Consider the following 15,572-nt stretch of genomic DNA (forward strand, 5'->3'; position numbering starts at 1 on the left):
AAGAAGAAGAAGAAGAAGAAGAAGAAGAAGAAGAAGAAGAAGAAGAAAGAGAGAGAGAGGGAGAGAGGACTGAGACACAGAGACAAAGTCAAAGACAGAAAAAGGACAGAGACAAAGACAAAGAGAGACAGAGACAGAGAGAAAGAGACAACAAAGTATATATACTCTTCTGTATTGTATAGGTAGGAAGGAAATAAGTATTTATTAAGCACTTCCTCTATGCCAAGCAGTGTGCTAAGTATGGTGGATACAAATACAAATGAAAAAGAAAGACAATCCCTTCCCTCAGGGAGCTTACATTCTAATGAGAGAAGACAACATACAAAAATTTTCTTCCACAAAATGACCAATATGGAAATGTTTTGCATGATTACATGTGTATAACTTATATCAGATTGCTTTCTGTCTAGTGATTTGGGCAGGAAAGAGAGGAGATAGAATTTGGAACTCAAAACTTAAAAGAATAAGAAATTTTGTTTTTATATGTAATTGAGGAAAAAGAAAATATTTTTTCGAAAATCAACTGAAAGGTGGGGAGAGGGAATGAAAACAAAGCCAACAAGAATAAGGCTTGGGGGGGAGAGATAAAGGCAGGTGACTCTAGGCCCTTCCACTATATGCATATAAAATCTTCATTATATATGTATGTATATATGCACATGTGTATATAATGTACACCTGTTTATATAATATATAATACACACATACTAGCATTTAGTAACATTTTAAGGTTTTTGAAGCACTTTATAAATGCTAATCCTATTTGAGCCTCACAACAATCCTTCGAAGTAGGTGCTATTATTATCCCCATTTTACAGATGAGGAAACTGAGGCAGACAGAGGGTTAAGTGACTTGACTAAGGTCACACAAATAGTAAGTATGTGAGGCTGGATTTGAACTCACACCTTCCTGACTCTCTGTCCTGCACTTTATCTATTTAGCCACCACTCTACCATTCACTGGCTATGAGAGGAATGAGATGCTGAAAATGCAAAGTTAGTCCTAATAATTCCTAATATTCCAAGCTGTCCAAAAGTGGGATAGGCTGATTCAAGAGATGTAGCAAGAACCGCATTGCCAGAGGTCTTTTAAGAATAGCCAGGGATAGTGTAGGGAGATTCCTTTTTCAGGTAGGGATAGGGAGAGGTGACATCTGAATCCCTTCCACAACTCTGAGTGACCAGTGAGGAATAGCCCAACCAAGATGAACCAGGTCTTGATTGGTGAAAGAAGATAAATTCAGAATTTGGGGCCCTGGCAAAGAGAAGGGTATCAAGACATACATGGGAAAACCCAATCCTTTCCACTTTTCCCTTTTGTATTTTCACTATGCACCCCAGTGATACATTTTAGTTTCTCATTACTATGTATACTCATATCCATATCCATATATATCATATACTCATATATAAATATATATACACTCATATATACATATACACACACACACACACTCATATGCTCCTCATAGTATTACAGCCAGTAAATGTTAGGTAGGTGGTACAGTGGGTAGAGAGCTCTGAGCCTGGAGTCAGGAAGACCTGAATTAAAATGCAGCCTTGGTCATTTGCTAACTGTTGTGTCCCTGGGCAAGTCACTTAACCTCTCCTTACCTTGACTAATAACAGCACTCACGTCCCTGAATTGTTGAAGATCAAATGAGATAACATTTGTAAAGCACTTTGAAAGCATTCAAGTTCTCCACATAAATGCTAGTAATTACAATTATTTAATTTTCCTAATGCCTAACCCATACACCTCTTGCTGCACTGGTCACCAGTAGAAGCAAGATAAGCTGCAGTTCAAAGAGCAAAGGTCCCAGGGCCTTATGGGGACACTGAGGCCACTGCCCCAGTGGACCTCTCTCCCTAGAGACCAGCTCTTATGGAAGCCAGAGTATAGCCCAGGAGCAAACTCTAGCTGGAGATCTTTCTGCCAGATGCTGTACCGAAATGACTTACACTCGGCCCCCATACTCCATTTGGCCAATAAGAATTGGATTGAGATCTCCGTCCCTGAGGACTCCAGCCATGCTCTAGTGCAGATTCGGGCCACGGGACCTGGAGGCGACGGAATCCCAGCTGAGGTTCACATCGTGAGAAATGGAGGTGCTGCTACCCACTTTTTTCCCTTCTTCCCACATTTCTTCCTTCAGTTCCTCCACCCATCAGAGCTGAAACACAACCAAGGAATATGTATGTCAGGCTGGCCAGCCCAGCCTTGTCTCCCATTAGGAAGAGAGAAAGCAGGCCCAGTTGGCCCATGCTTGTCATTTTTGCCCTCTGCTAAGCAGCTCAAGTCTTTTCTCCCCTATCTATCCCCCTCCTCAAAAAATAATAAAATATCCTGAGAGTCAGTGAGATGTAAGGTGTCCCATTTCACAGAACAAGAAGGAAGACTGATGTCCACATAGTTATGTATCTGGCACAAACTGGCCATATGTCCTTACCTCCTCCAGGCCCCATTTTATCATCTTTAAAATGAAGAAGGCTAGACAAAATGACCTCTGAGGTGTCTTTAGGCTCTAAAATTCTAGTCTTCACAGATAGAAAGCTGCAAGCACCACCCAGATGTTTGAACACCCAATTCCATCCACAAGTTTAGATAGATTCTCCTAATAAAAATAATAGCTTCTATTGGGACTTTTCAAAGATTGGAGCTCTCTAGTCGCAAAAACCATAGACGTTATTTCATCTGGTCCTCACAACCAGAATCCTAGATAGGGGATTATTAATTAGTCATTAACATTATTAATATGCCCAATTTTCAGACAAGAAGACTCAGGCTTAGAGGAGTTGCAATCTGCCCAAAGTGACACAGTAATTAAGGAAGCCAAGACTGGAGCCTGTGTCTGCTCAGTCCAAGTCCAAAGTACTCCTCTTGAAGCAGGGCTTTTTCCAGACTACCTGTAGGTCTGGTCACATCCTGGGAGAAGATTTCTTAGGAGAGGTTGTCACCCTGACCCAACGTGGTAGGAATCTTGGAAGGCCCACATCCCTTTTAGCTCACCAAACATTTCTATCTGCTGCTTTCAGGCACGAGTATGATGGTGGAGAACTCATCAGTCTGTCTGGCCCCACATCTGGGCACCATCCTCTCCCATTCCCTGGCGATATTGGCCCTCCTTGGCTACTTGGAGCTCTGATCTTGGCCTCCTGGTCCCTACCCCCACCCCAGATCTGGACAACAGGACAGATACCTCGGGATGAACAAAGCCAGCTGGCCCCTGGCACACTCTTCCATTGCTAAGGACCTCAACACATTATATGCCCAAGAGGATTGGTTTTAAACAGTGACTTTAAACAATACCCTTTTTCGTAGGAGGTAGGATATGTCGTATATGCCAGGGACTGGAACCCAAGGAAGGATTTTTTCCCCTTTATAACTAGGAGGAAACAGGCACAAAAATCCATGAAAAATATTGAATCCAGTATCTTCGTCACCCATGATCACTGGGGTTTCTGGATGGAAAGAACTAAATGGACATAAGTATGGGGGTTTTTAATACATGTTCTTTGGACCAATAGAGATGGCACCCTCTAGGGACCCTGGGTATATCTGGATCCTGCTCCCTTGGAGCAGAGAGATTCAGGCATGCCCAGACCCCTTGATACAAGTCAAGATGGATCTAGGGCTGGAGAAGTGGACCTGGAAGGCCTGATGCAAATATTCCTCAGCCAAAGGAAGGGGACAGCAATGGGGCCAAGGACTGCTCTCCCCCAACCTGATGGGGGAAAGGGCTTGATATCACCTTTGGTGTTTTCTCATCTTTCTAGGCAGCTAAGAGAAACAAATGAAAATCCCCTGATTCTAGGAACTGCAGAATCCAAAAGGGGTTCCCAGTAATGAGAAGAGGGAGGCAGGAAGATGACTTTCAAAAATGCCCACAGGTTGGGACTGCTGAGAGAATGATCTCAGCCAAAAGGCAACCCCAGATTAAAATGAAGCTGCCCCTGGGGTCATTCACGACTCCATATGACAAAGCAAACAGGCTGGGCTTGAGGGGATTGCATGACTGAAGGCTCCATCTTGGGGAGGTGCCCACCCCATGTCCTGTTCTAGGAGTAGGCACCAGAACCTGACAACTTTGCCTCAGCTTCCTCCCCTTCTCTTTCTCCCAGTAAATTCTAAGGACCTTCCTTCCAAAACTATCATTTCCTGCCCTGTGGGAAGGATCCTTTCCTTGCTGGACTCTAGCTCTGGCCAAGAAGTTTTTGGAAGGATTAATTCCCAGGATTCTAGAGTCAGGAGCCAAACTGGTAGGTGCACAGGATGCATGCCAGAAGTCACTTTGCCAGGCATGTCAGGAGTATTTGTAGTGGCCTCACTCCATCCTTCCATCCACCTTGCCAACCTTTGTGTTGCCTCAGAGTGAGTGAGGCCACAATCAAAAGGGAGGGCTTATCCTGTGCTCCAGGGAATGTTAGGAATAGGGAAGAAAGGGGTAGTAATAGGTCGCAGCCTAATGAGTGGAAGGAGAAAAGTAAGTTTAACTCCTCTGGGCCTCAGTTTCCCCATCAATAATAAGAGGAGTTTGAACTAGATGACCCCTAAAGTCTCCAGCTTAAACTGTTTTAAAAAATCTGGTTAATGGGTAGTTGAGGGGAATGGTTAAGTACCTTTTCTGAAGCTCCCAGGTAGGTCCCAGCAGTTGGGTCTCCAGTGACTGGGGGCTGTTTCTACCCCTGCCTGTATGAGCGGATCCAGAGGACATCCTGTCTATAATCCTTCAATGTCCTCTGTGCCCACAGCTGTAGACCTGTTCTGAAGCTAGCCATTCTTACCTCCCTTTCCTCACCCTCTCCTCTGAGGTCAGCTAAGAAAGGGGCACAATCCCGAGACACTGATTTCCCCCAGCCCAGCCATACCCCCACGTCTCTCCCTGAGCACTCCGATACGCAGGGTCTGCCATTTTTTGGAAGGCACATACCCTACTGAGGCTCACTCACTGTGGCCCGTTTTCTCTGAGGGTTTGTTTCTATTCTGTAGTTATTACAGTGAGATTTCTATTTTAGTATCATTTTTATATATTTTTAGGTCCTGCTCTATTTTCAGGGAAGGTCTGAATTCCTTCTGCTAAATGACAGCTTTCTTTTGGTGAACCTCCCCCTCCCCCCTGCCCCTTCCTGCTCCTTGAGAGGCAGGCAGAATTAGTGGAGAATCTGATGCCCTCCCCCTGCCCATCACCTCTTCACCCCACCTACCAATGTGGTAGAATTGTGGGTTCCAGATCAACTGAAAGGGAGGTGGAGGAAGCCTCTATATGGTTTATCAACTGAGAGCAGGGGTAGCCAACCCCTCTGCACAGGATGCTTCCCCCCTCCCAGTCATGGGTGACTCTTGGCCAGTGGGTAAACTCTCTGCTTTCATCTCTCACTCAGAAAAAGAGGAGCTGAAAGCAAGATGCTTGCTTGGGGACTGAAGAGAGCTTGAGGTAGGGGGCTGCCTTGTATATGCAGACCAGGGCTCATTTTGCCCTCTCCTTTCTCACTGCCTGTAGGAACTGTGGCATAGGAAGCTAGAGGGAAACAGGTTCAGCCCTTAGGCAATAGGCAAAGATGGGCAGGGGCTTTTTGACCCAGGAATCAGCTGGGCTCTCAAGGCTGCAGGCTGCAGTCCTGGGGCCTGCCCTAAGCAAGAAGCTTCAAAACCTCCCTCATTAAGGAGGCCTTTGAGAAGAGGGAAGTAGTTGTGGGGCAGAACTGTTACCGTGTGTGTGTGTGTGTGTGTGTGTGTGTGTGTGTGTTGACTGGGGTCTGTATTCCAGGAAAACCGCACCATGTCTAAACCAGGTGAGTCCCCAAGATCAGACTTTTGCCTTCAACATACCATACCTCTGAAGGCCTGGGGAGCAATTTGGGAAAGTTTAGGGAAGGGATTTAAATCAAGCAAAGGAAGCCTAGGAAATAAGTTGGGCGGCAGAGGGACACAGAGACTGCCATGGACAGATGCAGAGTGGACCACTGCCTCAGGTTCATGGTTGGAACAGATGGCCAAGGCAGGCTATATATTCTTCATTCACTGAGGGCCTTACAAAATGGGAGGGCTTATACTGGGTCTTGCCAAGAGTCAGAGTCCCTTCCTGCCCAAGGGGCCTCTAATTATTTGCCTCTGAGGGCTCCATCAGTAGTTCCTACCCAAACAGTCTCAGACCTAGGGAGGAGTGGTGCTTATTAGCTCCCCCTGTCTCAAATTTCCACAAACCCCAGCCCCAGCTCTGTTCTATGTCAGAAGTCCCCCCCACTCCCCCAGCATTTGCAGCCCTGGAAGAGGAGAAAAAAAAACACAGGTGCTTCTTCCCCCCCTCCCTTTTTTTTAACCACCCGGCTTGTAGTTTGCCTATCCAAGTGCCTTGTGGGCTGGGGAATGGGGTTTTTTCTCTTTGATCCCCCTACCACTTGCAAAGACTTCTCCAAGGAGAGTGCTTGGGGAAGGGAGGGTGCCATAGGAGCCGGTTTCAGTTATATACGTTTGGAGGGTAAAGGTAGATACCCTTCTGACTCTGCTGGCTTCCTTGTTTAACATTCCAGATGTTACCCCCCTCTCCTTGGGAGTGGAGGGCAGCTCTCTCCAGGTGTGCATTTAAGAAACTTAGGGGAAGGGAGAGGGACTTGTACTTCCCGACCTGTCTGGTGACCTTTGGAACCAGGGCTTGGGGGTGCAGAGAACACCTGTATGTTGGGCTGTTTCTTGATTTCCGAAAGGTTGGAATGATGAGAACAGTCCCCGCTGTCTGCTTTCTTCAGTTCTACAAACTCAGAGGTGAGCTTCTATGCTGATCAATCCTTCCAGCTGGGCTAGGTGGGCTCTCTAGCAAAGAAACAGCAGGAGGGACCCAGGATGGACAACAAGAAAATTGCTGAACCCTGGAATAATGAGTGAGTGAAGATATGGATTCCTCCTACTCCAGAGACCTTAAAGGAAGAAGATGCTAATATAGTCAAGGGCTGCTTGGGAGCAGGCAGATGATGTCCTCCCAATGTCTCTTTCAGACTGAGGATCCAGTGATTCCCACACCCGTGGTTTGACACTGAGCTTGAGCAAGCTAAGACAGTCTTCTGATTCTTGTCATCTCTTCCCCTGCTCCAAGGACTCTCCCCACCCCCCACCTCCCACACTCTCCATTGTTTCTTGTCTTTCTTTTCTTTCCCTCCCTCCCTCCCTGCCTCTTCTTTGCCTGCCCCTCTTTCTTCTTCCCACCTTCTTTCATTTCCCCTTTTCACCACCCTCCCATTCCCCCTCTTGCCTCTTCCCACCTTCTGTCATTTCCCTGTGTCCCCTTTTCACCATCTCTCCATTCCCCCTCCTCCTGCTTTCCACCCTCTCATTTCCTCTTTCCCCCTTTTCACCATCTCCCCATTCTCCCTCTCTCCTCTTCCCACCTTCTCTCATTTCCCCTTCCCCCCCTTTTCAACATCTCCCCATTCCCCCTCCCCTTGCCTTCCAGCCTCTCGTTTCCCCTTCCCACTTTCCACCAATCTCCCAATCCCTCCCCCTCATTTCCACCTTCTCTTCACCATTGTTGGTGGTCTCCTTTCCCCTCCCCCCATACATACTTTCCTTCTCAGGCCCAGGATGCCCACAGTCATTCATTCTCTGGCAATATCACTTCACTGTGGTGTCAGCATTCTCTAACTTGGGCCAGCTCCTGCCCATAAGTCAACCCTTCCCTGATGATGAAGGAGGTTCTTTGTTGAGCTCCATTCCCTAAAGGAACACAGGTACTGCAACAATGCATCAGATCTATGGGTCCATTTAACCCAGTATGTTGTTAGTAACTGAGGTCCCTAGTGGAGAACAGGGTTGTCTTCCCTGATATGGCCTTAAAAGGAAGGTCAACCCAGAAGAGCTCACATTGTCTCACTTTGGAAATAGGGTACCTGTTAGCTGAGAGGGAGTCTCAAGCACTTGTACATAGGGCATTATTAGAACGGGGGCTGTGCATTGTGTCCTTCCCTCTATGGGCTGGATATATACCTTTCTGTTTCAGGGCTTGAAAGAGCCACAGGGGAAATGAATGGGTCTAAGATCTTACTGAGTCCTAGATAGCCTATGGGGGAAATGAGGCATTCAGAGCCCAAGTCTCGGTGACCCCCATTCTCAGCCCCCCAGGTTACCTGTGCTCCCTACCTGGACAGAACCCACTTTCCAGCAGATAATACCTTATACAGAGTTCTCTGCAGGACAGGGGCAGTGACTTCTTCTGGACTATTTAATTGTATGGCATTTTTCTGTTTAAGTGCGGGGCTCCCACTGTGTGTCTCTCCTATTGACTGTAATGAAAGTTATTTATTGATTTTGTTAGCAGACAGTTCTTAAAATAAAGATCGATCCTCAACCTGTTTGGCAGCTACTAGCTACCACTGTGGGTGTTTTTTTGTCTCTGCCTATGGATGTAGCTGAAGCATCAATAGTGCCCCCAATGAGGGCTCTGTGCTGTAGTATAATTACTGTTGGAGTGGCATGCAGGAAAACTGGGTTCAGATCCCAGTGCCAACACTTAACGTGTGATCTTGGGCAGTCAGGTGGCAAGACTTGCAATCAGAAAGACCTGAGTTCAGATGCAGCCTCAGACATATACTCTATGTATCACCCTGGACAAGTCACTTAACTTCTTTCAGGTTCAGTTTCCCCATCTGTAAAATTGGGATAAATAATGGTACCAACCTCCTAGGGTTATTGGGAGGATTGAACCTTAAATCTCTATATAAATGCTAGGTATTTATTATTATTATTACAACTTCTCAAAAGTTCAATTTCCTTACTTAAAATGGGAAATATACTTAAGTATCTCCCAGAGTTTTTGTAAGGCAGCCACTTTATTAAGTGTTGTATACCTCCACACTCCCACCCCCATGAAGTCTAATCTTAAGGTCTTTGTGGCATTCTAGGCATCGCTTCTCAGTCTTAGAGGGAAACAAACCCAAGGGATTTGGAGAGGGGCAGCTAGCTTCAACCAGAAGCCAAGGGAAGATTTAGCCCAGCAAAAGTATGTATTTTTCCAGCTATTACATAAGGAAAAGGCCTGTTCTTATGCAGGTCTGTGAGTGGCTAATGTTTTCCATTCAGAGCCAAGCAGTCTCCCTACTGGGAGAAAAAAAAAAGTGCCTTGGGGGTGAGGAGGAGGGAGAAACCAAAGTCTAGAATTCTTGGAGAGTAGAAGGGACTCTAACACTACAACTCAAGCTATTTCAATGGCTTCCTCAATTTTCTCCATTTCCATCTCCTGAAGCCTAGGGCCCTGCTTAGCTTGATGAAATTGGGCCAATGACAGGGAACCCTCCTCAGGGCCTAAGCCTTCATCTCCTCTCCTTTGCACCAAAAACTGGGGGATCCAAGACAAACTGTCTTCTCCATCAACACTCCAAAGGCAGATTTAAGTGTGTATGTTCAGAGGTGGAATTAGATGTTGATTACAGATCAGGTCTTTTTTTATTTCTTTTGAGCCAAGAACCTGAAAAGTTATTTTTAGAAAAAAGTGAAAACAAGATCCCTAGACAAGATGTAAGAAAGTAGGACAGTCGATTTCTACCTCTTCTCTAATTTGTCATTGACTTGAACATTTATTAGTAATAAACTGCTATATTATATTAAATATTAAATAAATTACTAAATTATTTGTAACAAATAAGAAATAGATAAGGAATGAATTATTTGTAATAAATAGCGGGTATGAACTGATGTTGAGTGAGGGGACAAAACCGAGAACATTGTACACAGTACACAGTGTTCAAGGACTGATTTTGATAGACTTGGCCCTTCTCAGCATTACAAGGACCTAAAACAATTCCAGAGAGCACATGATGGAAAATGCCATCCACATCCAGAGAAAAAACTGGAGTTGGAATGCAGAAAGAAACAGACTATTTTCATTTTTGTTTTGTTTTATTATTTTTTCTCTCTTATGGTTTTTCCCATTTGTTAATTCTTCTATGCAACATGACTAATGTGAACATGTTTAATAGCAATGTATGTGTAGAGTCCATATCAGATTACAAGCTGTCTTGGGGAGGGAGAAAATTTAAAATTGATGGAAGTGATTATTGAAAACTAGAAATAAATAATTAAAAAAAGAAAATGAACCAACAGTAAGATAGATAGATAGATGTATAGATAGATGATAAGTAGGTAGATAGATAGATAGATAGATAGATAGATAGATAGATAGATAGATAGATAGATAGATAGATAGATAGATAGGTGGCATAATGGACAGAACTCTAGACCTAGTGCCAGGAAAATTCAAGCCTCAGACTCTTACTAGCTATGTGACCCTGGGCAAGTCACTTAACCTCTGCCTACTTCAGTTTCCTAATCAGCAAAATAGGGATAATAATAGCACCTACATCTCAGGGTTACTGTGAGGACCAAGTGGGACACGAACTTTACACCATCTTAATTCTAGCCATTATTATTACCAAGCAATTTCAGTTTTGCAAAGCGCTTTACATGCATTGTTTCATGTGATCTTCACGATAGCCCTATAAGTTAGGTGGTGGCATTATTATCCCTATTTGACAGTTAGGGAAACTGAATCTGAGGGCAGTTAAGCCAAAGGTCACACAGATTGGAATTCAGGTCTTCCTGATTCCAAGTCCCATGTTCTATCTACTAGGCAACTTAGCTTCCTAAAATTAAATCACTTAGTAACCTCTCTATTGGTTTAATGGAAAGAAAATCCCTGTTCCCCTTTCTTCTTCCCCGCCCTTTTCCTTTTCAGAGGCTGAATGAGGATGACTAGACTGTCAAAGACTCACACAGTCAATCTAATACTTTTATTTTACAGTGCTATTACCAAGGCATGGATAAGAAACCTTGCCGAGCGCTGTCACCTGCCAGACTCTGTACTACTTTCTAGGAGGGTGCAATATATAAAGATATAATAATGTCTTCATTAAAGATAAAGATGCAACAGTCCCTGCTCAAATAAAGCTTAGATTCCATTAAGAGAGCAACGGATATACATATAGGCACAAAAGACGCATGAACTAACGGGGTGGAGGGGGGGGCAGCGTTAAAAGGGAGGGGTCAGGAAAGGCCTCACATAGAAGATGGAATCTGAGCTGAGATTAGAGATTCTAAGAGGCTGAAGTGAGGTCCTCTGTGCAAAGGAAGCGGGATACATGATGGAGTGTGTTGTATTAGACACAGCAGGAAAGTCATCTGGAGGGAGAAAGAGGAAGGGGAAGTAATATAGAATAAAGTCTGAAAGTTAGGATGGAGCCGGATGGTAAAAGATTTTAACTGCCAGAATTTATTTTTTATTCTAGAGATAATAGGAAGCCAGTGGAGTTTATTGAGGAAGGAAGTGATATGGGCAGACCTGGACTTTAGGAAAATCCCTTTGGCAGCTGTTTTGAGGATGGATTGGCGAGGGAGGGGAGGGACTTGAAGAAGTGAGAACTAATTAGGCTATTGCCATAGTCTAGTAAGAATTGATAAGGGTCTAAATTAGGGTAGTAGATATGAGAGTTGAGAAGAAGAGATAGACATGAGAATGTAGAGATGAAAATAAGATTTGGCAATTGATTGGATATGTAGGGTAAGAACAAGGAGGATGAGGACAGTTAGGTGGCTCAATTGGACTTGAATTTTGCAGTGAAGGAGACATGAGTTCAAATTCTGTCTCAGATGTGTACTACCTGTGTGACCCTGGACAAGTCACTTACCTTCTCAGTCTGTTTCTAGCATCTGTAAAATTAGGGTGTTCTCTTGATGGCCTCTAAAGTCCCTTCCAGCTCTAAATCTGTGATCCCATGTAAAAGATGATGGTACCCTTGAACAGAAATAGGGAGGTTCAGAAGAGAGATATTTATTAGGAAAGAGGGATTCTTTTTTGAACTTGTTGAGCTGGAGATGTCTATGGGTCATCCATTCTGAAAGATTCAATAAGCAGCCTGTGATGTGGGATTGGAACTCAGGAATGAAACCAAGACTGGAAAAGATAGACAGACATACAAACAAATAGACAGACAGATAAATAGATAGATACATACATACATACATAGACAGATAGATGATAGATGTATAGAGAGATAGATGATAGCTAGGTAGTTAGGTAGATGGATACATACAGAGATGATATAGACAGATAATCTGGGAGTCATCTTCATGGAGAATATTAAACCCATAGGAACTAATGAGGTCACCAAGAGTGTTAAAGGAAGGGCACCCAGCACAGAACCGTGGGGTACATCCACAGAGTGTGAGATATGGATGATAAGCTTGCAAAGGAAACTAAGAAATGGTCAGATGGGTAGGAGAACCAAGAGGGAGCAGTGTTATAACCCAGAGAAAGAGAAAGAGTAACCAGGAGGAAAGGGTGGTCAACAGTCAAACACTGCAGAGAGGTCAATCAATCAGTCATTATTTATTAATCGTTACCATGTGTCAGGTACTGTGCAAAGTGCTGTTGATACAAAGAAAAGTGAAAGATAGCCCCAGTTTTCAAGGATCTCACAGCCTAATGGTATAGGTAATGGACTAGGGGGAGTCTAATGACAGGACAACATGTTTACATTTATATACAAATAAGCTATATCCAGGATCAGTTGTAATCAACACAAGGAAGGCACTAGAATTTAGGTGATTGAAGAGAGCTGCCCATAGAAGGTTGGGTTTTAGTTGGAATTGGAAGGAAGCCAGGAGATGGAGGCCAAGAGGGAAAGCCTTCATGGCATGGGGGACAGCCAGTGAAAATGCCTGGAGTCAGGAGATGCAGTGTCTTTTTTTATGAAGGACAGCACAAAGGCCAGTTTCACTAGACAGCAGAGTCTGTGAGTGAGTGGGTATAAGACGGCATTTATTATTGTCCTTTGTACTCAAAGAGGACCAAAATAACATCATGATGCCAGGGTCAATGTATAGTGTGTCCAACTGTGTGTGGCTGATCAGACCATGACGAGGCTCTGTAAGAAGGTTAGAAAGTAGGAAGATTCAGTTACATGAAGGGCTTTAAGTGCTGGAGGGTTTTACATTTGAACCCAGAGGTGATAAGGGGCCAGTGGAGTTAATTGAGTAGGAGGGTGACATGGTCAGACCTGAATTTAGACGGCTGAGTGGAGGGTGGCCTGCAGTGGGGAGAGACTTGTGGCCCACAGACCACCTAGAAGGCTATTGTAACAGTTCAGGCATGAGGAGATGAGGGTCTGTACCCGGCCAATGGCAATGCCAAAGGAGGAAAGGAGCTGTATTCGAGATGTTACAGAGGTAAAATCCATAGGCCTTGGCAACAGATTGGGAGGGGTTGAGAGTGTGGAATCAATGATGACGCCTGTGTAGTGAGCCTGGGTAACTGTAATAGGGATGCTTGGAAGAAGGGAGGATCTGGGGGGAAAGCAACGAATTCAGTTTTGGATATGATGAGTTTAAGATGGGATATCCTGTTCAAGATGTCCAGCTGGAGATCAGCAGGGAGATTAGGGCTAGATAACTAAATCTGAGAATCAGTGGCATAGAGATGACAATTTAATCCATGGGAGCCAAGATCACCAAGTGAAAAATAGTACAAACTGGGGACAAAGGGGTCATAATAAGGGGTAGAACAGGAACTAGAACTCAGGTCCCCTGACCACAGGCACCAGGCTACTTCTCTCCTAGAATTCAAGAACACTTTGAACTCTTGAGAAACTACAAATCAGGCCCTCCAGCCCTTTCCTTGAAACATAGTAAGGGGGGCTATGACTTTCTCATTCATTAGATTTTCCTAGACCAGACTATTATAATTTAATATTAAGCTCATCCTTCCTGAGGCAGGTGGAGATGGTGAGTAGGTAGGGTGGATAATGAAGGAGATTTAAAGTTTGTCCTTAATCAACGGTGTCACCAATATTTCTGACCTTCGGGCTAGGGCTCATTTCTCTAGGCTTGGGGTGAGATCATAAGACTCCCTCTTCCTCCAACATTAGCAAGAGAAATCTGTGTGGGAGAAAAGTAATTCACTTAGTAGAATTAGTCCAGCCTATGGCCATCTAGAGGCCAGCCTCCTCTCCTCCTGGCTCTGCAATCCAATTACCTTCAGGAGAGACATTGGATTTTTGAGTGCTTTGCTAAGAATGGATTCCAAATGGATTGAGGTGGGTACTACACTACCCTCAAGGGCTATGCCTGCTAAAACAAAGTCAATATATTTGTTCTCTTCTAGCAGCACAAGCCTTTTTCTGGCTAAAAAAGTTTGAGCTAAAGGGATTAAATAATTGGGGAAAGCAAGCCAAGGCAACTTGAATGACCACAGCACAACTATACTAGAGGAAGTGTTTGTCCTTGGGTGGAAAGTCACCTTAACACCAAACAGGTGAGGTCATGGGGGTGGGGGCTCTATGTCTGAGTCATCCTTTCCTTGGTATATTGTGGTCCCTGCTGTAGTGTAAAACCCGAATTATTTCCCCTAGATGCCTCAAACTCCACATGTCCACAACAGAACTCATTATCTTTCCCTCCAAACCACCCCCTCTTTCCTGTCATTGTCCAGGCTGCCACTAAGTAAGTGTCAGCCTGAGTGACTGACTGTACAGTCTGTCATCCTCAATTCCTCACTCTCACTCACTCCCCATATTCCAATCTTGTACTTCTCTTTCCCCACATATTCCCTGGTCTTCACTCACAGGGCCATCATCACCCTAATTTAGGCCCTCATCACCTCTAACAGGATTAAGATAGTAGCCTTCTAAGTGGTCTCCTGACTCTCTCTTCCCTCTCTGTCTCTGTGTATCTCTCTCTCCTCTTCCCTGTCTCTTTCTGTTTCTCTCGAGTCTCTCCCCTTTCTTTCTCTCTTCTGTCTTTGTCTCTCTTTCTCTCTGAGTCTCTCTCTCCTCTTTCTTTCTCTTTTCTCTGTCTTTGTCTCTCTCTCTCTCTGTCTCTGTCTCTCCTCGGTTAGCTTCCTCTATCCCCCAATAAACTCCAATGGCTAACCATTACCTTTAAACTCAAATATAAACACAAAGGTCTCCATCGTCTGCTCCCTCATCTTTTGTCTGCTTACACGTTACTCCCCTCGCAGCACTCTACCATCCAGGCTGTTGCATCTGTCTGTCCTTTTACTTGGAATGCTTTCTCCTCTCCTCTGCCCCTTAGAGGCAGGTTAAGTGGTTTTAGTGGATAGAGTGCTAGGAAGATCCTAGGTCAAATCAAGCCTCAGGTATAAGCTGTGTGACCCTTGGGCAAGTTTACTCTGCCCCAACTGTAAAATGGGGATAATAATGGCATCTACTTCCCAGAGGATTAAATGATATACATGTAAGGGAGGTGCTCAACATGGTGCCTGGCATATAGTATATTGTTCAGTCATTTTTTAGTCATGTCTGACTCTTCATGACCCTATTTTGGGTTTTCTTGGCAGAGATCCTAGAGTGATTTGCCACTTCCTTCTCCAGCTCATTTTACAGATAAGGAAACTAAGGCAGAGTTAAGTGACTTGCCCAGGGTCACACAGCTAGTAAGAGTCTGAGACTGAATTTGAACTTAGGTCTTCCTGACTCCAGGCCCAGTACTCTATCCACTGCACCACCTACCTGCCCCTGCATATAGTATGGTCACTTAATAATTGCTTATTTTCTTCCTTCAAATCCCGGGC

The 15,572-nt window shown here is 44.5% G+C and overlaps 1 protein-coding gene across 1 annotated transcript in view; it reads left to right on the forward strand.

The window, feature by feature from the left end:
- Positions 1 to 8,339, forward strand: part of CNTN2 (contactin 2) — a 55,851-nt gene extending 47,512 nt beyond the window's left edge. The window contains exons 22-23 of the mRNA XM_069074662.1: positions 1,941 to 2,109; positions 3,037 to 8,339. Coding sequence (XP_068930763.1) covers positions 1,941 to 2,109; positions 3,037 to 3,146 — 279 coding nt within the window. The 3' untranslated portion in view covers positions 3,147 to 8,339. The remainder of the gene's footprint in view (positions 1 to 1,940; positions 2,110 to 3,036) is intronic.
- Positions 8,340 to 15,572: the final 7,233 nt, after the last annotated feature.

This window comes from Petaurus breviceps, unplaced genomic scaffold, assembly GCF_028583685.1.
Source record: "Petaurus breviceps papuanus isolate PSGF00001 unplaced genomic scaffold, PetGlider_PUasm1.0 90895, whole genome shotgun sequence".
Taxonomy (NCBI): domain Eukaryota; kingdom Metazoa; phylum Chordata; class Mammalia; order Diprotodontia; family Petauridae; genus Petaurus; species Petaurus breviceps.